The sequence below is a fragment of the Euwallacea fornicatus genome, chromosome 19 (genome assembly GCF_040115645.1).
Source record: "Euwallacea fornicatus isolate EFF26 chromosome 19, ASM4011564v1, whole genome shotgun sequence".
In the NCBI taxonomy this organism is placed as follows: Eukaryota; Metazoa; Arthropoda; class Insecta; order Coleoptera; family Curculionidae; genus Euwallacea; species Euwallacea fornicatus.
The window spans coordinates 1,381,291-1,406,708 of NC_089559.1; the positions used below are offsets into that span (position 1 = coordinate 1,381,291).

General features: G+C 37.0%; 1 protein-coding gene across 1 annotated transcript in view; it reads right to left on the reverse strand.

Moving 5' to 3' along the window:
- Positions 1–24,348, reverse strand: part of LOC136345462 (microtubule-associated protein futsch-like) — a 46,859-nt gene extending 22,511 nt beyond the window's left edge. Inside the window, exon 1 of the mRNA XM_066293791.1 lies at positions 24,000–24,348. Within this exon, the coding sequence (XP_066149888.1) occupies positions 24,000–24,141 (142 nt within the window). The 5' untranslated portion in view covers positions 24,142–24,348. The remainder of the gene's footprint in view (positions 1–23,999) is intronic.
- Positions 24,349–25,418: the final 1,070 nt, after the last annotated feature.

Genomic DNA, 25,418 nt, shown 5'->3' on the forward strand with positions numbered 1-25,418 from the left:
GTCTGTAGACTTCCCTAACGTACCGACACTTTGCTTTGATCATGTTCCTGTAGGTTTCTTGGTCTGTTGTACGATCACTTATTGAGCCTGCGCAGGTCTGTTACCATATTACCGTTCTTCTGTACCAGCTTCCTGTACAAGAAGAGGGAAAAAGCAATTCCAGTATGGCGATGATCACCTGATTGGTCCCGATATGCTCAACGCATTTAGAAGCGCTGTCCCTTACGTTGGAGTGTACTTATTGGGGGACGCTTCAAGGAAATCTGAGGCTACTTTTTGTTAGACCAAATGGCGGGAGTCCCCATCAAGGGTGGATCAAAAAATGTCTAGTCAAGAATGCTTTGCCACAAATTTAGTTTACTGCTCGCAAGTCGCAGCTAAGCTCAGCGAATTTGATTTCTGTGTGTGAATTAAGCTACGACATACGAGTCACGTTCGCAAATTTTTGCGTGGCATTTTCGGCCAAGATTTTCTTCATACTCTCTTTATTTTGGAATAGAGACTTTTTTCAAATACCATTTTAGGTTGTACGTCTTAGATTTAGGTCCTAAAATCGCAATCGGGACCTTTTGGCCATGGCTCGCCTTAATACGATGGAGTGTTGCTTTAAAGACTTTGAGGGCCGGCTTGAATTATCGGTCGGGGTTAAACAAACAGCGCCTAAGAAGTTTGATTCGACGAAAATTTTTGGAGAAATGTGGAAACTGAGTTATCTACGATAAACGGTGTTTTGTTTGAAAACCTTTGGACATATTGAGAAAAATTATAATAAAGTTTTGTTTATCTAATGGGGCGCATCAAATGTTTATTTTTGAGTTTTAGTGGTCACGAATCTTTCGAAATTGTAAATTAAAAAAAATTCGTGATCATTGTTACCCCCAAATTTCCAAAAATTTTGTTCACGTTCCGTTCGAATTTTTAGAAAAACTCGACTCCAAATTACAAAAAAAAATTAAGAAGTTTCGGCTTCAGTGGAAAGTCAACGTACTCAACAAACACACTCTCCTTATTGTGCAGAACAAGAACTCAGGCTTCCTCTATTCAAGGGTTCAGCCAGCGAATCAGCTAAGGGTTCTTTGCCCGGAACATGTCTAATTTGAACAGAACCTTCCGGATTTTTTTCATTCAGGAAATGGCAACCGACCTCTATGGGCGTCGCTCTTGCATGGCAAGCTCCTGTGTACGCCGAGTTCTCTGCTCCTTCATTATCCACGAAAAACTACACAAATATAGTGGTCCTCCTCTTCATCCCCTCAATATTTTTAATCATCAAGCCTATTAAGCAGCTGCTGATATCGCCGTATATTTCGCCTTAGAGGTCCATAAGGCAATTGCTTCTGGTCTTCTGGCGGCCCAAGATGTGACACCTTCTTTTTTATAAAATTATACAGAGGACCGAAAGATGCGCACAAATTCGTTGAAAATTTAAGAAAATACTTTTCATGAAAATGCTACAACGCGTCAAATATTGTTTTTTGTTGTGCATTTCTTGACGTAACGGATTCGTATACAGGGTTACCCATGTAGCAGATAAACGTATTTTTTCATTTTTTTTAATGGATGTGTACAGGGTGTTTTTTTAGGTACATGTAATTGTTCCAGGGGGTGATTTTAAGGCAAAAAAGAACACTTTTTTTACCGATAAGTGTATGACCTAAATCCACCTCCCACCCCGCAATATACACTCAAACGTAAGGGGGAAACGTAGTGTTTTATTATTTTTTTCAAAATGGAAAGGTAGCACAGAAGTTCAACTTGCTACAATGTATTGCCCCCCAGGGGCGACTCTCTTCCATATTTTGTTAGACTTCTATTTTGTCTAGAAACAATTAAATAAACGACCACAAAGGCCTTTTTCGTCCAAACAATCGCACTTATTTATTTTTTATTATACAAAAAATATCCAATGGAAAGTCTGTTCATTTTTAAAACTTTCGTACCAGTTGTTTTTCTATTTTCAATTTAATAGTTTTCGAAAAAAAAAAATGGGCGCGTCTAAAGTGTAAATATTGAAAATGTGCACCAACAGCAACAATACAGATTCGACTTCGCCTGACTAACGATCTGCGAACTTTGCAAAAATACTCGATTAATTCCTAATTGTTTTGCATTTGTGCACAATCCGATTTTTAAAATCATTTTCAGTCCCTGTAGGTGCACGATACACTAAAGATTTTAGGTACCCCCTTATTGGGTTTAATTCGGATAACCTTGGAGATGGGGTGGAGTTGGATTTAGACCATACGTATACAGGAAGAAAAGTCATTTTAGCTTAAAAGCACCCCTCGAATAAGGCCATACACTTAGCAAACGCCTTGTATTATGAAATTTTACAGTTGTTTGAGAATTTCTGAAACGTAATTCATGTAACATGCCCATCGCCAAATTGGCCAGATATTGAAATATTTTTGTGCAACATAGCAATTAGAATGGTCCGCTGAATCACCCGACCTTATTCCTACGGACCTTTGTTACGGGGTTATCTGAAATACAGGCTGCATTTAAATAAACCTAAAAATATGGATGATTTAAAAAAAGGGATTAACTCGAGAAGCTCGACAAATACTTCCTCAAGTGGTAAAAGTAAGGTGTCATTATCAGGTTAGTTCGGGTCAGTGTTAGGTCAACGAGGCACAATTTGAACATTTGATACAATGGATTATAGCAGCTTATATTGTTATTTTTTTACGAATTAAAAATTATATCGTTATTTCCCTTTTTTGCATTTTTTTTGAACTGTTAAATATAGATATTCCGAAAGAAGTCAAGAACGACATAATATACATGGCGCTTCATAAGAAAAAAAATGAAAAATTACATTTATCTACTATATGGGTAACCCTGTATACGTGTCTGTTGCACCAAAAAATACATAACTGAAAGCAATGTTTGACACGTCGGTCGTACGAGCTGCTAAGACGAACTCCGCATTGGTCGACCCAGTGACACACCAGATCTGACCACTCTAGATCTGACTACTTCAGATATGGTGGTGAAAATCCACAAAACCGTACTGACACATCGTTGGCTAAAATTTCGCGAGTTAGCAGACGTGAGAGGCACTTCAAAAAGAACTGCAAACCGCATTTTGACTGAGAAATCGAATATAAGGAAGATGTGCGCAAGATGAAGAAAAACATCGCCGCGAGGACGTTTCGAGGGTGTCTTTAGCGAAGTTTCGCAGCATTGAAGCCGAATTTTTCTGTCGATTCATAATCATGAACGAAACGTGGGTCCACCATTTCGCACCTGAGGCGAAAAAACAGTCAAAAAAATTGAACTCAAAGGGGAGAACCAGTTCCGAGAGATGCGAAAACTCTTTCGTCTGCACGAAGAGTGATGGCGTCGGTTTTTTGGGATGCACGTGGCATCATTTTTATTGACGATTTCCTCGAAGAAAAGACAATAAAAGGGGAATATTAACATTATATAAATTTATTGCAGCGTTCCAGCGACGAAATTCGGAAAAAGCGCACTTGGCTAAAAAGAAAGTCTTGTCTCGTCAAGACAACGCAGCAATCCACACTTTCGTCGTTGCGATGACCGCAATCAATCAACTTGAACTTTTTCCCCGCCCACCCTATTTGCCAGATTCGGCCTTCTTGGATTATTTTCCATTTTCAAGTGAGAGAAAATGGTGAAAATAAAGCATATTACTTCCAAGGCGAATGTCAAAGTTGCACGTGCGCACTACACTTGTCATTTTGGTAATTGTTTTTAAAAGATAATTGTATGATTGAAGGCTAGATAGGCGTGTAGATCAGAAGGAAACCTGAAGTGATCTGAACTAATCTTGACAACCAGTTGATTTCACAAAGTTGTTAGATCCTAAACAACATGAAGATCAAGTTTGTTTCATTAAAGTCTATGATTTCATTGGATTTTAACTAGAATGTGTCACTTATGAGGACAATTTTGGAATGGTTAAGGACACAAGGGAATATGTGGGGATTTGCTAGGCTGTTTGACTAATTGACTTCAAAAGGTCCTATTGGATGCGAAGGTATCCAGAAAATTGTTCGATGTAGTTCTGGAATATCGAAAGTGCCCATTTAAATTTCGTACTGTTTGAAGCTGTGTTCGAATCATAATGAGTTCGTCCCTTTTTGCTCCGCTTCTCTCTCCCGCCCTCAACATCAAACTTAGCAATTTGTCTATTTATTCTCATTTTTTTAGTAGTAAATATCATCGAAAAACCCCTGCCAGGGTACATCGACGATTTCAACGGCCCTGTGGGGCTCTTCTAAAAAAATCATTTACGGCGACTGTGATTTAGATATAAACTACTAGTTTGTAGACAATGTTATCGAGCTAATGTTAGTTTCTACATGGCTGAAGGGCATTTCAAGGTACAATTTAGACTCCTTCTGAATCAGTAATTTTTAAGTGGCCTCCTTCAGGGACAAGGAAACAGCAAGAATTTTCCATGCTAGCAAAATTCTAGATAAAAAGTTGTCAATGAAACGAACACAGAACGTGGGTCGACCCTTGTATTGGGAGCAACCTTTTGATGGATGGGTGTGGTTCCCCGGAAACGCCTATGCTAAGTGCCTCTATAACTTTTATACCGTTATAGTTGTGGTTGTAATACTGTTCCATATGTTTCCAGCATTGGTCCTCGACCTATTATTGCGGTTGGCTCGTCACAAACATTTCTAAGTGCTAAAAAACTAAGTCCCAGATAATTTTATCTAGAAAATAATTTAATTGCAGCTTATACAGACTACAGCGCAAAATTTACCTTGTTAATGTGACAATTAGTCAATTTGTGTTAAATGAGCAGATTTTCCGACACGAATACACCATGAACGCTTTAAAGAAGGTTCCTAAAGAGGAGATACTGGATTCTGACTTCACGCATAGACCTAAAAATGACAAGGAATACTATGAGTGCTTGTCGCATTGTTCTCAATGGGCCAGGGTTTTTTTGATAAAAGAAAAGGAGGAGATTAGCGAGAAAGTGCACAAAAAGACATTGGTGTGTGTTAAAATTGGTTAAAAAAAAACCGTTAGGGGCTAATTCTTATTCTATAGAACGTACTACTTGGATAAAGTGGTTAAAGGGGTATTCTTCGGATGGCTCGCACAGGCTCTGGTCATAAAAACCAACACATTGGGAGTTCTCTTCGATCGAACCATCGCCTACTGGCAAGGATTGTAGTGATTTTTATAGAATAAATCGCAATGGCTTCAGCTGTATTTTCGAAGGATTAACAGACACAAGAACCTTATATTTAAGAAACTCGAACCGAAGATAAGCATATCCGTGACAAATGAGAAGATTAGTAACCTGCTTATATAGGGCGTCGTATTATGTTCAATTTTTGCTTTACGACGAGGATTCACTTCGAATTCTCCGGCTCATATGTCGTGGCAAAGATACAATATATCTCAGGAACTGATGCTTTCGGGCTATATGCAAATACCCCCGCATTAGCTTGAAATCCTTCGACTGTAATGTCGAGCAAATGTATTTTCATACCAATATGCGCGTACACAGTTGATTCTTATAATCACAGAAATTTATCACTTTGCTGACGTAAAAAAGATTAGAGTGAACCACGTGCGAAATTTACATTACTTTTTTAGTATTGTTATTACACCATATGAAATTATGAATTCCCGTTATTTCATCAGCGAAACAATACAGAAATGCCCGGCAAAATTCTAAAAAAAAAAAAAAAAAAAAAAAAAAATCAACTTTCCGCTATCTTCAAAACTTCGATCTCACATTTTCCAGAAATCTCAAGATCCCTAATACATATCTCCCGTACAACCGAGTGGTAATGTCCCTTTCGTTTCTGGGAGACAGCGGCCCTTTCATGCCTACCTGTTTTGCACAACAAAAATTTGGGAATTGATGGCAAACGATATAAATCCTCTGCGCCTAAGCAACAAAATTTGTAGCTTGGCTGGTAAGGTGTGCAGCAACGCCACATTTTAGGGCTTAAAAGGGACCCTTTGACGGTTTCGAATGCAAAGGAAAATTGGGAAAATTCTATCAAACGAGAATTGTTCCTCCGAAAGAAAAAACCGCATCTGCAGTTTTCTGAATAACCATGGCTCAACGAATTGAAATATCAACACTGACGAATTCGTGAGAAAAGCACTCGATGCAACCAGGACGGTAAACTAAGCAAAATCTAACTCATTTAACGTTTAGTTCCTATGTTCCCTAATTAGAATCCCAAACAGAGCAGATGAATAAAAGAGCCCCGACTTCGCTATGCTCCAATTCGAATAATCTACACGCCTTTCCCGAATAAATGCTTCTCTCCAAATTATCTCGACTATTCAAAGACCGATTTAGGTAATTTCCATCAAGTACGAGTTTTCGACAATATTATTATGCTGTAACCCGAACTCCTTATTAGCCCTTTAAGCCTTATCTCGCACACCAAAATGTACCTACAGATATCTAACGTCTGAAATTAGATATATGAATAACGATCCTTATGACGTAAAAAGGAGAAAAATGCCCTTGGAAGCGTGTAAAAGGGGAAAGATAATCCCCTTTCATCGAAACCCAAGGCTGTCCTAAATGATTGAGACCACTCCTTTTTCGACTTCTCCCTCTGGATATGGCCAATTCGGTCATTTGTTCTGATCGTACTTTACGAGTCAGATGAGAAGGCATTTTGTGTTGTGCATTCGCCATTAGAAATTTAGCAGATCCCTATTAAACTTTGACATTTGTTGAATTTCTAACCTCATTCGCTTGTCAAATTTGTCAAATGTCACTACAATTGAAGGTTATTTACACTGAGGAAGATTTTTAATCGGAAGAAGTCAGATATAGTCTTTAAATAATTTTTGGATATCTGATATGATTCAACCATAACTCTAAGAATAAGATTTAAAAGGACTGTTCTTTCAGAGGAAAATTTAAACTAGTCCCATAAAACTGTCTGGACCGCGCTTACATCGTATTAATCTTAAATGAAATGAACTATAAGAACGCGATGGGAATCCCGAACGTTCCCTATAAATATCTTTTAGTATCTCGGGCGTTTTTGAAATATTTAGAAGATGAAATTACGCTGCCATCGTATCGTAAATAAAATGGGACTGTAAATAGGCAAAGAGGGAACGACGTATGCTTTTGAAGCATTTTTCACCCTCTCTATGCTGATCTTACATTAAGGGTGGCGCATTTATTTCCTGAAGTTTATATGTTACTTATTTAGCAAGATGTTTAGGGTAAATTCGATAATTGCTCTTTTTAGTTTTTTTGTAAAATTTTAGATGTGAAATTCGTTGGTCCAGAAGGTTTATTTTGTGCAAAGATTAAAAACATTTTTTTACAAAATTTTCTCTTCATTTAAGTTCTTTAAAATGTGCCCCTTCATGCACTGAAAAATTGCTCAACTGCCGCACTTTACCAATTGCGCCATAAATTTTGCCATTTATTCTCAATACTTCAGGGACCGTTCGGTATGAAATTCATTGGTGCAGACGATCTACTTAACTACTGCAAATTTTCAATATTTCGCTGCTCTTAAGTTCATCAAAGTGCGCTTTCTCTTGGTGGCAAATGGGACTTGCCACGCCACTATTTCTTTATCTATCGAAGCGAACATTGTGATGCTTATACACGTCACCAAGGGTTCTTAAATGTAAATTCATTGGTGCGGATTATTTATTTTGAAAGCAGTAATTTCTTTTGCAGTTTCTGCAAACTTCTGTTGTCTGGTTTCTTCAGATGTGGTTCCATAGCACCACTATTTCTTTGCGTATCCAGTTGAAAATTTGCCATGTTCATCTGCAATGTTTGAAGGGGTGTTTAGTTTTAAATTTATTGGTGTAAAATGTTAAATGACGCGCGAGGAAAAAATTGACAAAATTTCTTTTATGTTTTGCAATTGTGTTTTCTAATGTTGTCTACGGCACTGTTTCTTGAGCAATCCAGATAATAAAAACTGGCAGAAAAATGAAGACCCGAAAATGGACATTTTTCAAAAATGTAACAGAAGGGATCTCATATTTGAGATTCTGCGTCTTGAGAAAGGTTAGAGCTATGTATAGGGCACATACAATGAAAATTAACTCCCTAACGTAAAGTTTTCCAATATCAAAAAATATGAAAGATTTTTTAATTTAACGCAGTTGAATTTTCGGTGGGGAAAACTTAGGAAACAAAAATGGGAATTTTCTAGTAAATTTTTCTGAACAAACATCTTGTTTGAGGTTCTGTAACTTGGAAGCGGTCACAGACAGGCATGGAAGTACCGATAAATGAAATTATGTCCTTAATACTTGGTTTTTGAAAACGTGAAAATATACACAATACCCCATTAAAAAAAAATCAAGTTTTGGGAGGCGAAAACGTGAAAAGAAGAAAATTGATGTCCTTCAAAAATTTTCCCGACACAATTTCCTATTTGTGTCTTTGGATCCCCAAAATCGCAACCGTTGAGCACAGTGTTGCCATGACCAAAATGATCTTTCTTCTTATATTTTCCTTTCGTCAAAATGTCATGAAATCGTTACTCCAAGATTTTTTCTCTGTTCTCAAGAACCATTCAATTAATCTTTTAATTATCTCGAATATACCAATTATTGCACTACCGCCCAAAATTCAGCGTCTGGATCGATAGATGTAGGTCAGAGCGAGGCATAGAAACAACGTTTTCGGGGGGAGGAGGAGGATGAGGAGGGGGGGGATTGGAATTCTTAAGCCGGAGGCGGTCCAGAAAATGAAATAGGAGAGCGCCCTGAAAGTGGAAAGCAGAAACTTTCAGCTGGAAAGCTCTCCCTCGTCGGAGGAAGGCAATCACTTCTATTTGATTTTCCGTTCCTAAATCGCCTCATCTGGAAACAGAAATGAAACTTTTTGGGTGTTTGCCAGTAGAAGGATAAACGGCCAGTTGTTGTTTGTCTATTAGATTTTTATATTTACAGATTTTCGTTCTAATAAATAAAAGCGAAAAAAAATCTACTTCTGGAATTTTCATATAACCAGGACAAAATTGTGGGTTATCCAGTACAAAGGGCAATACCGCTACATGAGGGAGCCTTCCACAACAGCTGACAGCAATTTCAAATGCACATGAATAATACATAAGCGTAAAAATAAAATACGCGTATCTCGCCCTCAATTTGAATATGGTCAATTATCTCGCTCTCCTTTTTATGGTCCGCATCCACGCTGTGGGCAGAAGCAAGTTTAATCCAGAATATTTTTATTTATTTTCATATATTTATTCATTTATCTACGAAAAAAAGTTAAGTTTTTACACGTTCAATTCTATTCATTAAAAGCGTTTCCTTGCGTTTTACCCAACGCCGAAAAGTCCTTTTCTTTGGCTTTTTCCTGGAGGATTTCGTCCAATTCACCACTGTTCTGAATTTCTGTTCGAGACTCTAAGAGAACTTGGCCGTGATGGGGAATTTCCTACTGCAACGCCCGTAATTCTATGACTTTCAAATAACATTCTTGGCATCGCTTCAGCCAGAATTGGATGGAAAACTTCAAAAAATTAATTCTTGAAGGCAAACCGTGTCGAGGTAAAATCAATAAGTAAGCAAAACTTTCTGGTTATTAAGGGAAGTGTTACCCCTGCAAGGGCGATCGATTTGCAGTCTCGAGGCTGATCAATCTTACTAAGCAAAAATCAAAATTTAGAAATACCCAACAACGAATATTTCAGGGGAACCTATTTGTGCGTGATGGTTTTTCTCGGCATATCCCAAAGAAACAAAGTGTCTGGTAAAATTGCCTGCATGTTAGTAACACGGCCTTCAGCACAGGTGGGTAGAAACTTCAATACGAACGTGGAAACAGGACCATCCGCCCCTGCGCGTTGCTGACCTATTGCGCATATCGACTTTTTTAACAGGGGCACCATGAAAACTACGCGGAAGAATGAACATAGACGAAATGAAAAAGTTCAAAATATATTTACTTTAAAAAGCCGATAATTCATGGCTAAGTTTAATGACGTGATTACCGTTGTCATCATTTTCGTTCCGCATTCGTTATCCCCAGATACCTCTTTGATAATTGTACCGTTACTGAGAGCATCAATCCCGTGCAATACGTCAAAAATGAAGCATCTCGGTTGAGCGTGAAAATCTCGCAGAAAATCAACAGCTTTGTGGCGCATTTGTATTGCGCACCACGTGTAACTACGAAAGTATCTGATTTGCTGACGTCGAATAATCGAATTAGACGCATGAGCAGTTACTCTGCTTCGAGCAATTATAGATGGCGATTGTCAGCTGTTTAGGTTTCATTCTATCAATTACGTTATTTTTATATTGCTCGCGTTTATTTGAATGTCACTAATTCCTTCGGTGCAGCTAGCTATCTCACTCTTACTTGTGACCGAGAATGGCGAAAAGTGAAATGATTTACGTTTCACGCACCCCACTAAATTTAAACCATTTGATTTCTTAAAATGTGCTCTGCTGACGAATAATTAATCAAATTCATTGATTAACCGAATTATTAATCAAAATTGAAATTTATGAAAAATTCAAATATCTCTAAAGAGAAAAATTGCCGAGTTTCCAAGTGGCCAATTACCAATCTATTCATAAAAATTTACTTCGTGTTTGCAATTCAGTCTCATCATCTGTGTCCAATTGAAAAGACGAATTTTTCAAAGAAAACGCCTTGTATATCTTTGGATATTTAAAAATTAAAAATTGAACACGTAGTTTTGATGAGGTATTGGTGGCCATAAACCAATCTCTACCTGCTTTGGAGATATGAAGTCTCAAACAGGCAACGGGCCCTCGGCAGAGTTAGGCTCCGCATATGACTGTCACCAAGGGGCTTATTTTTATGGTACGTCCCGTATATGTTCTAATATTCAAAAACTACGTGATAAAGAGTTAATTTGGATAATAAATTCCTATATCTCTTTCTAACCATTTCAAAGATGCGGGACCTTAAACGGGAAGTGGTCTTCGGGACATTTTTTAAAAGCATCTAGTTTCACCTCCAAATTTTTTTTGTCCCCTTGTAGTAATCTGAATTGGATTTTAGAGGGGAACTTTTTAATTTATTGTCTTGTCTTCTGGACTATCGAAGAATTATTGTAAGCAAAATTAAATTGGAGCCGTAATTGGGCAGGTACCAATAATGGCCCGCTAGCTATCGATAACTGTCCGACAAAAATTAATTCAATAAATCAACGTCGAGGGAAAATTAAAGTTTTTACAGTGGATTCTGCAAAAATTGCCCTTTTGAGAGTGATCCGTGAATAAAGTACAAAAAATTGCATCGGGTAAGTGAAACCAAAAAGGCTTAAAATGGTATAACCAGCACGTATCGCACAAAATTTCTTTGTTGGGCAATATTCCATTAAATAGCATCGTGCTTTAAAATTACCATATAATGTACGACAAGGTAGTGGGTTTAGGGCAGAAAATAAAAAACTTCCCCCTTCCAGGAAAATGCCAACGTTTCGCACTCTACATTGAACCTTTCTCAATGCTATCCTCATGTAGAAGCTCGTTATCAATGAAAACATTTTCATAGCTGCTCAGGTTATTTCGGGGTTGTAAACCCACTCTCCATATAGTACAGTCATATCAACGGCATTAACGACACTTGCAGCAATACAATTTCGCATTCAACTATGTTTTCCACACAAAAACCGCATTTGTCCGTTTTCACATTTAAACAATTTTTTTTTTTTAATTTTTCCTTTCTTGCCTGATTTTCAAAATTTACCATCTACATCAAGTGAATTCTACACCAATAAACATGGGAAAAGGACCGCCCGAGCAGACTGTCTACTGTATGGCCTGGGCGGAGGCGACCCTCTTGTAACTTAAATACATCACTGACCTATTGTACGTTTAAGACATGGGTATATGAATGCTCGTTAACGTCAAATTGTTCTAGATTGATGATGTGGTAAGAGCAATGTTAGGGCTCATTAATATCAACAGGTAATTAGGCCTTTGAATGTGAGGTGATCTAACTAGCTTACAGTTCAATGTGTTGCTCGAACAATAGAAATAGGATGACTGAACTAGCGAGATTAAACATCGTGCGAGTTGTTTTGAGACAAATTTTAGCGATCCGAATGTAAAACGTACCTATCTTGGAGCGACCATGTTGGAATTTCTGTTCCCTATGGAGATTTCTCAAAAAGTCGCCAAAAAAAGTTTACATTCACCAAACTATCAAGAGATCCGGTATGCGGAATGCATTCGTCACATCTTAATTAAATATTTTTATCGAACTAATTACTCATTATAACTAGATTACGTGGACTATAAAAATTTCATGGCCTTTGTCTAAAACCGTATAAATATTTACAAAACTACTAAATTGCCTCTCAGCCATTTCCCCATGTTTACACGTACAGACGTCTTTGGAGTGAGAAATTCACTTGATAATGGCATTGGAGCATTACGCCTTTTATAAGTGATATTTAATTAAAAATAACTTTTATTGATACACAGCCACAAGCGATGTTTGGATGACTCAATCCGGGAATGCCAGACCAGACAGTCAACGACTCTGCGGCGCTCCCAGTTTGTAATTTTTCCGATGAAGGAGTGTTCCCGTTTGCCCTAGTCACGGCAAATAATGCTGTAGGCAGGAAAAGGGATGTTTGATGGATTTATTATAGAAGCAATTTTACTATGATTATGAGAAAACAACGATAAACCATAGGAATACACGCTCAAAATTTGAACTGACGAAATCTCATAGGAGGACATCTTCAACTTTGACTTGAAATGCAGTTTTGAAATAAATTTTGAGCTTCCAGATTTAATGAAACACAGCGGAGTACTTCATACATTAACGCACCAAAAATGTTCTCGGGTTAATGTTTTTAAATTATAAAAAGTGATTTTTTTCCTTTTTTGTCCCTCGAACACGCTCTGCTAACCTGCTTTCAAAATGGCAGTTTTCTAGAGAATTTTCTAAGATTCTAGAGAATGGAACACAGTGGCGCGCCCCATTTCTGAAGGCTCACTAAAATTTTTAAATCTTTAAGTGAGCCTTCTTTTAATTCTTCGGCCCCTTTGTTACCCTTTAGAGAACGATTGCTTAAGTCCACTTTAAAATTTAAGACTTAAAAGAGATTTCCCTGAACTTTCAAATATAACGAAGCACAGTGGCGCATCTATTTACTCAACGCCACCAAAAATGTTCTAAATATGAATATAGAAACAGGGATACATTCTTGTTTTGTACCGCAAACTACCCAAATTTGCTAGTTATTTACTGTATTTTAGATCATTTTCGAACTTCTATCAGTTCAACGGAGCACAGTAGCGTGCCTCACTTATTCGTGCTGCCTTAAATTTTATAAATACTCTCAATTACATATCCTTCTCTTTTACGTCTCGCAGGACGGTCTTGAGTTCCGTAAATTCGCATTTGAATATAATATTTGGGGCAATAAAATATTTGGAGCAAGTTTGGGCTTACGGTTTTAATAAAAAGCAGCGGCAACGCAGCACAGTGGTGCACTTCATTTATTCATGCTGCCGTAAATTTTGAAACTATTCTGAATTATATATTCTCTTCTGCGTCTCACAGTACGATCTGGAATTTTTCAAATTCGTATTTAAATTTTAAACTTTTTAAAGCAAGTTTGGGCTTACGGTTTCAAGGAAAAACAGCAGCAATGTAGCACAGTGGCCTCCTCATTTATTCATGCCGCCGTAAATTTTGAAAATACTCCGAATTATTATTCAAATTATAGGAAATGTGCGCCTAATTGAACTATCCATCTCCGCAAAATTTCATTAAAATATGTTAAGAGAAACCCAAGTTATGAATAAAAGTTTTTTTTTACTAACTTCAACACCTTGTGTAAGGAGTGTAAAGCGCCAATGATGAAAGTGCCGTAAGAAGAGTCTAATTATTTTCGAATAAGGAATCTTCGGTTAGCGGATTGGCCTACTAATACGAGACACTCGGTATATTTTTCTGCGCCTCACAGGACGACTCTGGATTCTCCGAATTCGCATTTGATTTAGAATGTCTTTTGGAGCAAATTTGAGCTGACAGTGCCAACGAAAAATTGAGTCGTGTCTCGGTTTTTAAAACGTCCAGGAAATTTTCAAGAACATAAACGACAATTATCTTCTTTTAAGTAGTTCCCCGTTTTTCATCTCTTATAGAACAACTCCAATTTTCCTAATTGTACGTTCAAATCTTGATTCTTGTTGAGGACTCTTTCAGCTTTCAGCTTAATACACAGTGGCGTACTCCGATTCTCAAAAATGCCGGGAAATTTCAACATATAAAAACGAAGTAAGTATTACTAATACCAGCCCTTTTTTGTTTTTTTTTAACCCCTCACCGGTATAGGAAAAAACGTGCGTAGAGTAATAGATTTTAATTTGCTACTGCGTCAATCGTGCTCTCCGTTAATTGAAATTGCCCTCTTTTAATCAAAATATCGATTACTAAGATGATTATATTAATAACAATCCCTATTACACGAATATAGGGCATTACGTCTAGCCCTCATATAGCACATTTTATTGATCAATAAGGGCGATTTTTGAACTTTAAGCATGAAATATTTGAGGAGCCTTGACCTTCGCCATTCGCATTATTGAATTTTTACAACTGACGATCATGGAAAAAACTGATCGCCGATTAAGCGATTTACTATTCTTGATTGAACGTCTGACCAATGGATGAATTGGTCCTAAAAATGCACACACGCACATCCGAAATTTCAACCCCTATTTCGGGTCGTCTTTAATGATCACCCTGCGCCCTGCGGCAATCTTCGATTTCGAGCAATCACTTCGCGCCATCGAAATTTTATTTTCGGAAAAATAACAGAAAACATTTGTTTAACAAGCTTCCGAATAGGCCTTATTGGCGTGCAAATATTTGCCCTCTTTGCTTTCCAGCGCAAATTCCGCGCTTTGTTGCATGGAAAAGCCATTCTCCATTGTCCCGCGAGCAATTTTTCAATAAGTCTCGCTCTATGATGAAAGAGGGAACCGTTTGAGATAAAAACGGCCCACTTCAACATCTCTTTTCCGCCCTTTGTGCCTCCGCATGAACAATCCGCCCTTGTGTCATCCATTATTATTAATGAGGCCCCTTGCATCTAATTTCGTTGAGTTTGCGCCTCTACGAAAAAAAGAATATACTGATTCAACGCTCTATTTCTCTTTTTCTAAGCTGCAAATGAATGGTCTTTGGTCTAGGAAAAGCTCTCTGTGCGAATAATGTCCTTAAATATACTGCAGAGATCAGATTAAACACGGCGTTGTAGCAGCATCTTCAGCTCCGGGTTATAAATACGACGGTTATTTAAAGAGTGCCCCTATGGCTTATACTTGTCAACCTATCCTAACATTTCGTTACTTGGCTTTTATTTGGAAAGTTCTGCATTCTCTACCAGTGGTGGAGCCCTAATGTTTTAAGCCGTTAATCTTAGAAATATTTAAGTCACAATTCGAGTGTGATTGAGTAATCCCCAGCTATGCTTGAGGACCACGGGCTTAAGAGAGAAAATCATGTCACAAAACTAAAAACTTCGGAAATGGACGTTCTCAGTGGAACTGTGCGAATATGCGCACTTTTCCCTAGCTTGGAAACCTCAAAGTTGCTTCAAAATGTAGGACAAATTGATAGTTCTTCGCGGGACTTCAGAGCGACATCAAAGACATTTTTTCTGCTAATAAATTTTGAGGGCCTCTAGATCGAATATATTCTTTAATGTTATAGTCCGTTGATGTACTGGATGGTCAAAGTCGAGAACCACCACTAGACTAAACGATAGGTTCGATGATTCATCTGCTTCGCCAATTCTTTCGCACTATACATAGCAAGGAAAAAACCCAACAGGCAATCTTTTTCGGTTCAAAAGCTGCCAATTAATGGGTGCTTAATTACTAATTAAAAGCGAAGTTTTAAGGTGCTGATATTTTAATTAGCATACGGGTTTTTAGAATTAAACTGCATTTAAAGCATGCAAAGGTTGTTCCAACCAAAAGGAACAATGTCAATGTTGGTTCCTTCGATTATGCAGATTTGCATGGTCTAGCAGTTCGCTGTAACCTTTCATCTGAACCAATCAATTACATAGTCCATCAATTTTGCTACTTAAACGATTTATCTCCAATTTAAAATTGCAAGTGAGCGATGTGTGCAAGCAATGATCATGTGAATAGAGGCAAATATTTTTGTATTTATCCATATGCGACGAAACTGTTTGCTATTTTTATGAGCGATAATATTGGGCACCGCATATGGATGTGTATTTTTAGCCTAAAACGATCGAAATGAGAAGAAAGCTCATTCGCTATTTTAATCAGACGTTTAAACCAAAATTTATTATCATACTTTCGATATTGGAACTAGATTCGAAGAATGTGGAAAGAAAGAAGAATGGAGCGTACGAACCTCATCAGAAGGGGAATCAAGTATGGCGTCTCAAAATCTTAAAGGAACTAAAGAAGGTATAGCTGAAAAACCAATGCGCAAAGGATCTTTGCAAGATCACTCGGAACACCAGAAATCTGAGCTGCTTTCAACTCGTTAGATCATCATAGAGAAGGCTCAAGAATTGGTGAAATATCTGTAGATGCCCTTGAAGAACCAATTGTTTCAATTGGTACGAATACATATGCTCTTCTTCACAGAAAATAACTCTAAACGAAGAAAACAAAAAATAATTCAAAGTAAAAAACTTCCCAGTTGTTAAGAGATGGAAAAAGTAGATTCTGGAGATAAAGATGAAGATACAACTACATCTGTCATAAACGCATTTTGAGGAAAAGCCTCAGAAGAGAGGAAATCTTCTAAGGGCGAATCACAGAAAAATGAGTTCCCTCAAACGCGCTTGAACCTTTGAGGGGGTGAAGGAGTGATCGAGAAGTTGAGGAATGATCGAAAGTTTCGAAGAAGCCCTTTGCAGTAAGACTGCTTCGACGGTTCAGATTTAGAAAAGTTTAGTGGCCAAGAACCTGTCAAAATTGAGAAACAAACGAATGAAGTGGCTTCTGAGTCTCTGAGATCAGGAAAAATTCTAACTGAAATACTTTTATATTATTTTATATGATTGTTTTTTTTTTAATTTTAAACACTTTAAGGTTGATTTTTCCACAAAAACCTTTAATTTTTTTTAGTTAGAGAATTCAATCCCCAACGAATGGTGTGTGAAAAGTACGTTTTGCACACGTATATAACGGGTGTGCAAGCGTTCATATGGCGGGAAGGTTTTTCTTTTCGTATTCAAATCAGCTGTAAAATATAGATTTTTGTATGCGTCGTGGAAGTTTTCAATCATATTTATAAGCTATTCACGAAAAAGAAAAACTTTCCCTTTTCATGCACTCCAATGCGGAATGTCTATTTTTAATCCCGCGGCCCGTTATTTGTCACATCTAATTAATATTCCAGTAGCAAAAAGGCTAAATAACAGATGTCTCCGGGTTGCCAGCCGCTCTGTCGCCTTTATGCACAAAAAGGATCAAAAACGAACTTTACTAATTATCATGAGCGTCTCACAAACAGTAAAATATAGAAAAACGGTCCATGTGGTACGCACTTCACGATAAAACGTCATTCGCAATAAATTAAAGCAAAGTTTGTGTATCCCCCCCCCCCAAAAAAAAACTTCCCCTGAGGGATTAAAATTATAATTTTTTTTAATACGTCCCTGAAATTGCTTCAATAAATTTTATGTGCTTCCTTTGATCCTGGTTCAACCCCACATTGTAGTTTAATAATGCTTTCAGCCTCTTTATTAGGTTCATGTAAAAATTAAATGAGCGCCCCTAAATTTTTCTATACTGGACGTTTAAATGTAAAAGAGATTCCCCGTTCCTCGCTTAATCTTGTTATTAAATGGTTTTTGTCAATTTATTTTAATTTAATTTTACTTGAAAAAATGTAGATTTTAAAATTTGTCACAAAAAAGGCAGGCCCGCACTAACAAAAAACGAATTGATGATGGACATAGTTCGGAAACGAAACGTCCGATAAAATATTCGGTAAAGTAACTCTTAAAATAAAAATTCCTGTTGTTCTCGAATATATCTAATACTGAACACCACATCTTCAAGTGTCCTTCGAGGTGTCACGTGACCTAACGTGTCTCCTACCGTTTTCGAGATCTCGGCCTTCTTTACTGTTAATTAAGGGATTGTTAAATACTTTTGGTCGGTTGATGCGAGTAATGAATTAAATACACCTTAGAAGATTTTATTAATATGTGAACCAGACCATGAAACGATTGTTATCAGTGATCTGAAATGATGGTTCGAAATCGTGAATGTATTTCGCATTGTCTGGTTTCAAATTCGTGAAATAGTCACAACATTAAAACAAATCAACGATACTAAAAAGTCTAAAACAAAGCAAAATTATAATGTAAAATGTAAATTTCGGCAGTTAGTAATGGTACTACAGTCCGATGAGATGAAATTATAAAAAGTAGATATCGTACATTAAGGAGTTGTGATCCCTGAACGGGTTAGGAGTGACGAAAGTAGCATTTTCTGTCACTAAGGCTTGGTCTCATTTGCTAAACTCTCGGATAATAGAAAAAAATTTCAAGGAGTAAAACAGTATGTTTTTCCACAACCTTGCGAGATACAAACGATAATTAAATTAATTTAAAAAAATTAACTTAATGGAATGGAAAGTAATAAATACGATAAATACTGAATAATAATATATTGTACGTAGAAATTGGTAAGATTTTAAACACGTTTTCGCCCATAGGCCTCTCAGGAAGAGTTCAAAGGATTCGCTTCAAAGGTGGTCGAATGAAGTTTGGAGAATACAAGAACCTATGGCGTAATTCCGTGTAACTTATACTGGGCGAACTCTTTGCCTTTGAAGTTTTTGCCTATCAGGTCCCTTTCCAATCGTTTTTCCCAACTTAGGAGCCCCCAAATTCGGTGAGTCACCAAAGGCGAATGTAATCGAATAAAATTTTAATTTGGGACGAACTTTTTATATCAATTCGTAAAGGTTCACTTTGTCCAGAATTTTCGAATTTCCTATAATAGTCCGGCAGATCTTCGATTGATGACTCTCAGAGATCAATAGTGTGTCCATTCTAGTTGCGAAAATGGACGTTTTACCGCAGTAAGGCGTGCTCGTATAAAAAAACAAACGGATATTTCATTCGTTCCTTTCATTATACGCTTTGCTACCATTTACTCAGACGACCATGTAATCTATAATGCAATTGAGGGCATTAAAATCTTCAAAAAGCGATTACACATACCATTAACCCCTAAAGCGAGGTAACGGTCACATGAACTTTTATTTCAATAAATCAATATCTTGCTTGTCCGCATCGCTTGCTAATGAACCATATTAAATTTTTTGTTGTGAAACTAAACAAACTTGAAATATGCTCCGTTCGCGTTCGTCAAAGTTTGACATGTATAGAAAACAAAATGAAGTCGTTTTTCGACACACTTCAATTCTCGCAAAAAAAAATTAAATAATATAAATAAATAAATTTTCTTCCTGCCGAGGCCCATGTCAAACTGACGTGTTTTCTCTATACAAGACGAATTTACCTGCTTTGGCTGGAAAATTTACTAAAGACCATAACCCTCGTTATATAAATGCAACACTTTTCGAAATTCTCTTGAGGACTCAAACCAAAATCGCCAGTATGAACGAAATCGTCCCGACACTAATAACACCCAGATCCTGCGTACTCAGGGCGACAAGATGGTGGGTTGCGCCAGTTTTATTATGACGGGTGCTGTCACGTTAGACAGCTACAGATGACATTTAGCAACTATACAGGGTGTTATTGAATGAATGTGATTTCGTGTGGATGGGAATGTGACGGAGAGTTCTTGTCCTGGTGTGTCCGAGCTCGTTTAGTTTCCAAGAAGCGGGGTCTCAAAGTCCAAAAAGTAAATCACATATTCTTTGATATGTTTCCATCTCTTCGAGCTAATTTTATAAGTTTCGTATGCGGGGGTTTCTTGAGATTTGAAATTCACATTTATCAACGATTTAGTTGTGTTTTCTAGAGGGCGCCACAAGCGATTCTTTTATACTGCTACAACTTGTTTAGTTTCCTTTCATAGGCATTCCTATTAGCAAACCCATACGTAAAATATAATAGTCCTGAATTAGTAAAATTTGCTATTTCTTGAATACAAATAATTACAACACTTTTCTTAAAGAATAGCTTTTTCGTTGTAATTTCATTTTACACTCAATAAAAACAACAAACACTTACAATAATCTTCTTTAAACTCACAGGTTAAATTTATAATTTTTTTTCCAGCCTACTTTTTTTATATATTTTCTTTCGGAAGCATATCGGACAAAAATTAAAAGAGTTCTAATGGCCACCTGTGGTGCCCTCTAAGAGATACATCAAAGTTTTTGATAAATTTGAATTTCTCATTCCAAAAAAACTCCGTACGCGAAATTTGGGAAAACTAGCTGAAAGACGTCCAAAGCTATTGAAAAACATGTGATTAATTTTTTCAACTTTAATATTCCCTACCTTGAACACTAAATAACCTAGGGGACATCTTTATAAGAACTTTCCATTTTAAAACTACTTGAAAAATTACCTTGTGAAATATCGGACACTTATTCAATAACACCCTGTATTGCCGCTTGCAGTACCCCGTTCAAAATATTTACGCGTCTTTTTCGAACACCCTATATTTAAAAAATTAAAAAATATAAAAATAAATTAACAATTGAATAATACGGCCCCGATTTCATAACATGCGAGGGTCCAGTTTAATAGAACAGAGCTTAAACCATTTTAAAACAACTCGACTTCATTTCAAAAGAACGGAGTCAATACTGGTAGTACTTATGAAGTTTTTAGCTTAAAATATTTACAATTTTAATTTCTTTGTTAAATATTTTCCTTTACGACATTTCTCAATATTATGCGATTTTTTTAACCCAATTTGCATTAAAAAAAAATGTGTTATTTTAATTATACTGTTTTTCAGTATATCAACGACAAGCTTTTTGGTATACCATTAATTAGAAAATGAAAGTACTATACAGGGTGGTGTATTTTCTAAGGACGCGGTCCCTAAAATCGTTTAAAAAAGTGCTCATACGCTACTGGTGAATTTTAATATTTATCTTAAGTTTCTTCAGACTATTACCAAAATTTTATCTCAATTGATTTTTGATCGAATTCGGTTCGGGTTCCTCGTTAATTAATTAATTTATAAATTTAATCAAATCTAAGAACTCCAGTGTTTTCGCATTTTCTTTTATGAATTTCTTAATTTCGTGATTCTTTGACTTTTTTTACACCATTTTTCAAAAACTGAATTTATTTCACATAATTCAATTACACGAATACGTAATTTTAGTTTCTCAATATGCTGTATGGTCTGATAAACATCTTTATCTCCCAGTATCTCGATAATGAATGGACTAAGGCATATGAGTTTATGAACTTTTTTCTTTATTTTTTACTAAAGAATACGTACCACAAACAGTGCTACGCAATTGTGAAACACCTTCGGATACGTGGATTTGATTGAATCTATAAATTAATTAATTTATGAGGAAACTGAACAGAATTCGACCAAGAATAGAGAGAGATCAAATTTAGGAAATATATTACAGAAACTAACTAAAATATTACAATTTACCAGAGGCGTACGAACAAATTGTTATAAAAAAAATTATAAAATAAGAGCTCAGAAAATACACTGCCTTGTATAAGTAGTTGGAAGTAATCTACTCTTGTATTAAGCAGTACCTCTTTTTTACTACGAAAATTTGAAGGCTCTAGCTGCAATAAATCAAGTACAATAAAATACAATCCTTAATTTTCCATAACTTTAAACACCCTGTAACTCTGCTACCGACCGAAGTTCGATGCATGCTTATATGGACATTTTTATTTATTTTGCATTAGAGAATATATACCTCAAATAATGCCATCTAAAACTGAAACACCCTGTTTATGATGTTTTCTATACCTGTCCCATTATTTAGCAGTTCTGTGAGGTGCCGACTCAAGAATATGTAAAAAAAGTCTACATCACCTTCGAATTTTCTAATTGGAACATGAATTTAGAATAAAATTTGTTAATTTACTTTTCAATTTGGGAGTTATCAACGCGAGATCAGGATCATGCAAATTACGTTAATAACATGCAAAAGCATTTCCAAATTCCTCGAAAGTTCCATTTTTCGATACTATTAAGAATCTATGTATATGTCCCTGTTTTACTGACGATTTTCTAATAAATATGTTTTAATTTAGCACATAAATTATGTTAACCACACATTGCATTTGTATCTTTACACTGTATGTTCTATCGCGCGTGGTACTTTCAAGTTTTTACGTTTGGGCTGAAAAAATCATAACGGCGCAAGCCAACATCACGGTTTGTGTTTATAATTGGATATGTTTTTTTATACATCTTTTTGCCGCTTTTATAAAGATGTAAAGTAAACGTCCGGTTGTGAGCAATGTTTCCCCTGAAACCTACATGCAGTTACAAACGCCAGAGTATACATAATACATAATATGTATTGTTTTCATCTTCATAACTGACCTGACCGCATCTAAACCTTTAATTTCCTGATATTATCTACTTTTATTCATTTGCTTATTCAGTCAGTTATTTGCTGAAGTCAGACGAAGTGACGTCACCACGACCCCCTTAAGTCTTACGTTACGCGCTGACTGCGTCGGCGTGTCGCATCTCTGACGAAAAAGTGTCGCCGTGGGAACACTATGATATGGCGGTCTTTCTGTCAAAAAAGTAGCTCGCTTTTGATGAAACGCCCGCAATTGTTTGCTATATCCAGTTCCTCTAAATCATTAAGCTCGCACACACCTGGGCGTGTTAAAAAGACCAGAAAATAGATAACCCTCGCTTAGAGTACATACGTATATCTCAATGTGGCGGATCTAGGAACAAGAACCCCTTAATGAAAAATCTAATAGTTAGCGCGTTTTTTTGAATTTCAGTTCTTTACTGAATCAATAAAATTGAAAGCAACAATTGTTGAATTATCAGAGGTATCAGAATATTGAGAATAATGGAAAAGATATTTTTCATACGCTTTTTTAAAAAAGCTGAATTAGGAGTACATTAAGAGTTTAACACTCCCGTAGGGGCAATAAGGGACCATTTTTTTCTAGAACGCCTTCCATACCCGTAAAGTCTCAAAAACTGCAACAAGAACAGATGGAAAGTACCACCGAGAAGACTGCTTTGGGGAGTGAATTCTACATCAAAACGGTTTTCTGAACTCACATCCATTTGTCCAAAAAACTCCTTCTACGCGATGAATACTAATTTAATTTTTGCTTCTCTACCCTTTTTTCCAATAATTACAGTACTTAAAGAATTTTTAGCTCCTATATTTACCCAGATTATTCACTTCTCTTAGCACGATTATGATGCGAATTTTCGCAACTACGTGGGCCTCAATCAGAAACATATTGAATTTTCTCCCTTACCCTCATTTACCCCATAATATGACACTCCGACAAAACAAAAATGTCTCAATTTCTAAAACAAGGAAAAAAGAGGCAACATCTCCAACTCTTTCCTCGTATTTATTTAGGTTGTTGCCAATAGAGACAGATCGATACACCCTCGAAGACTAGACAGAATGAGGCTGAAAGACAGAATTTATAGATACACACAGGCAGTTATAACAGTGTAACAGTCAACAGACGGACCAATGTGTCTATGGAAGTGGGTTATTGAGGCAGAAGAGCTCTCAGACCTTCTAGCATACGGTAAGTAAGCCAAGAAAGAGCAATGACATTAAAGGGGCAATTAGTATCACTGGTTACCTATTATGACTTGGGGCTGCACTTTCAAAGGATTATATAAGACTGTGGGAGAGAATAAGCATTCCAGAGGACAAACTCCACCAGGGAGTCAATCTGAAATAGTTTCTCACTCGCTATTTTTTTCTCCTATATCAGAATTTCATTTCATTCAATTTTTAGCATCTGGTTACTCACTTAATACAGTTAATTAATTGATACCTTTCCGTTTTTTCGTGATTCTTGTGCAAAAAAAAAAAAAATGAAAAATTCAGCGAATCATACCTTTGGCGATCTTCTGCAAAATGATGTCTTTGTGCTCCTGCGAATGCGGTTCCCCAACCACCACCAGCAAATAGCACCCCGTCAGGGGACTGGGGGGCGGCGCCCCCCCCTCCCCCAAACTACCCCCGTTAACTGCTTCCATTACCCTGTACGAAAGTCACAGCCTTCTTTGCGAGATCTCCCCTGCGTTGCTGGCGCCCCACGTGGGGTCCTTTCGACCGACCCGAAAGGGAGTTTTCTGTCTCTTGTTGGTTTGGTTCAGCTGACAGTTGTGAAACCGGTATATTATCGCAAATGGTTGCGAACCTCCCGGCACAGCGAGCTGGTCGCGTATGAGCACTGAAATTGCGCTATGCGGCGCTGGGGCGGCCTCGTTTTCCCCCAGGCGTTTCCTGGGGGGAGTAGGGGGTGCGCGACGCTCAGCTGACGCGTCGCCGACGCCGCCGGTCGTAAGGGATGAAGCAATGTTGCCGGCACTACACCCAACTAAAAACATGGGAGTAAATGGCTGAACAAGTCAAACGGCAAACATATCACTCCTTAAACCTCTCTCCTAAAATCAATCGAAAGTATATTCGTTGTATGCGACGATTTTCAATTCTTTCATTAAAGTAAAAAACTTGCAATTAAAGATATCCTATAATGTGCCAAGATTATCTTAATGGAAAATTTAGATATGAAACACATATCCCTCGTATTGCCGAATATGCATCTGTCTGTAGTCTTTCCTTCATTAGCTTAATAAGCCTTTTTATAGCTTCATAAAATCGATAGAAAGCCTTAATAGCAGACCGAGAATAATGAGAGGCTAGAAGCGTTAAATCAATAGCTTTTGATATTAATTATTACTTCTATAATTTTATTTTTTTAACTCACTCATTCGGTACGTAAGAGTGGCGAAATGGATGCAAACATCTGTCAAATACATGCATATCATTAAGTTTTATCAATAGAGAAATAGCCATAATTTCCAGCAAAGCTGCTCATGGTCCACAAGCGCTATCAAATGGGAACGTAGGAGCTTTGGGGATGTGTTCCGTTTAAGATCATAGTTACTAATCCAGAGCAACAAAATAGTTGCCACGTGGCAGCCATTTTGTTACTCTTCTTCATATATTGTAATTGACGTGTGATAAAACAAAACAGCCAATGTCTGTTTGACAGATGAAGACTTAATCAAGTTCGCGTCCGATTCGAGCAAACTTGTCTTAAAAACAACAAAATGGCTACCGAAAGGTCTGTTATTTGACACGCTGAAATAATCATAATCCGGTGCGAACTTCCGCAATCAATGCAAACCAACTCAGACCAATCGAAACCATAATAAAATACGAAATGGCTCTTCATTATTGAATTTAGTGCCAGCAAAAAGATTCTTACCACTTAATAATACCGTAAAAAAACGACCAATTAGGCCAT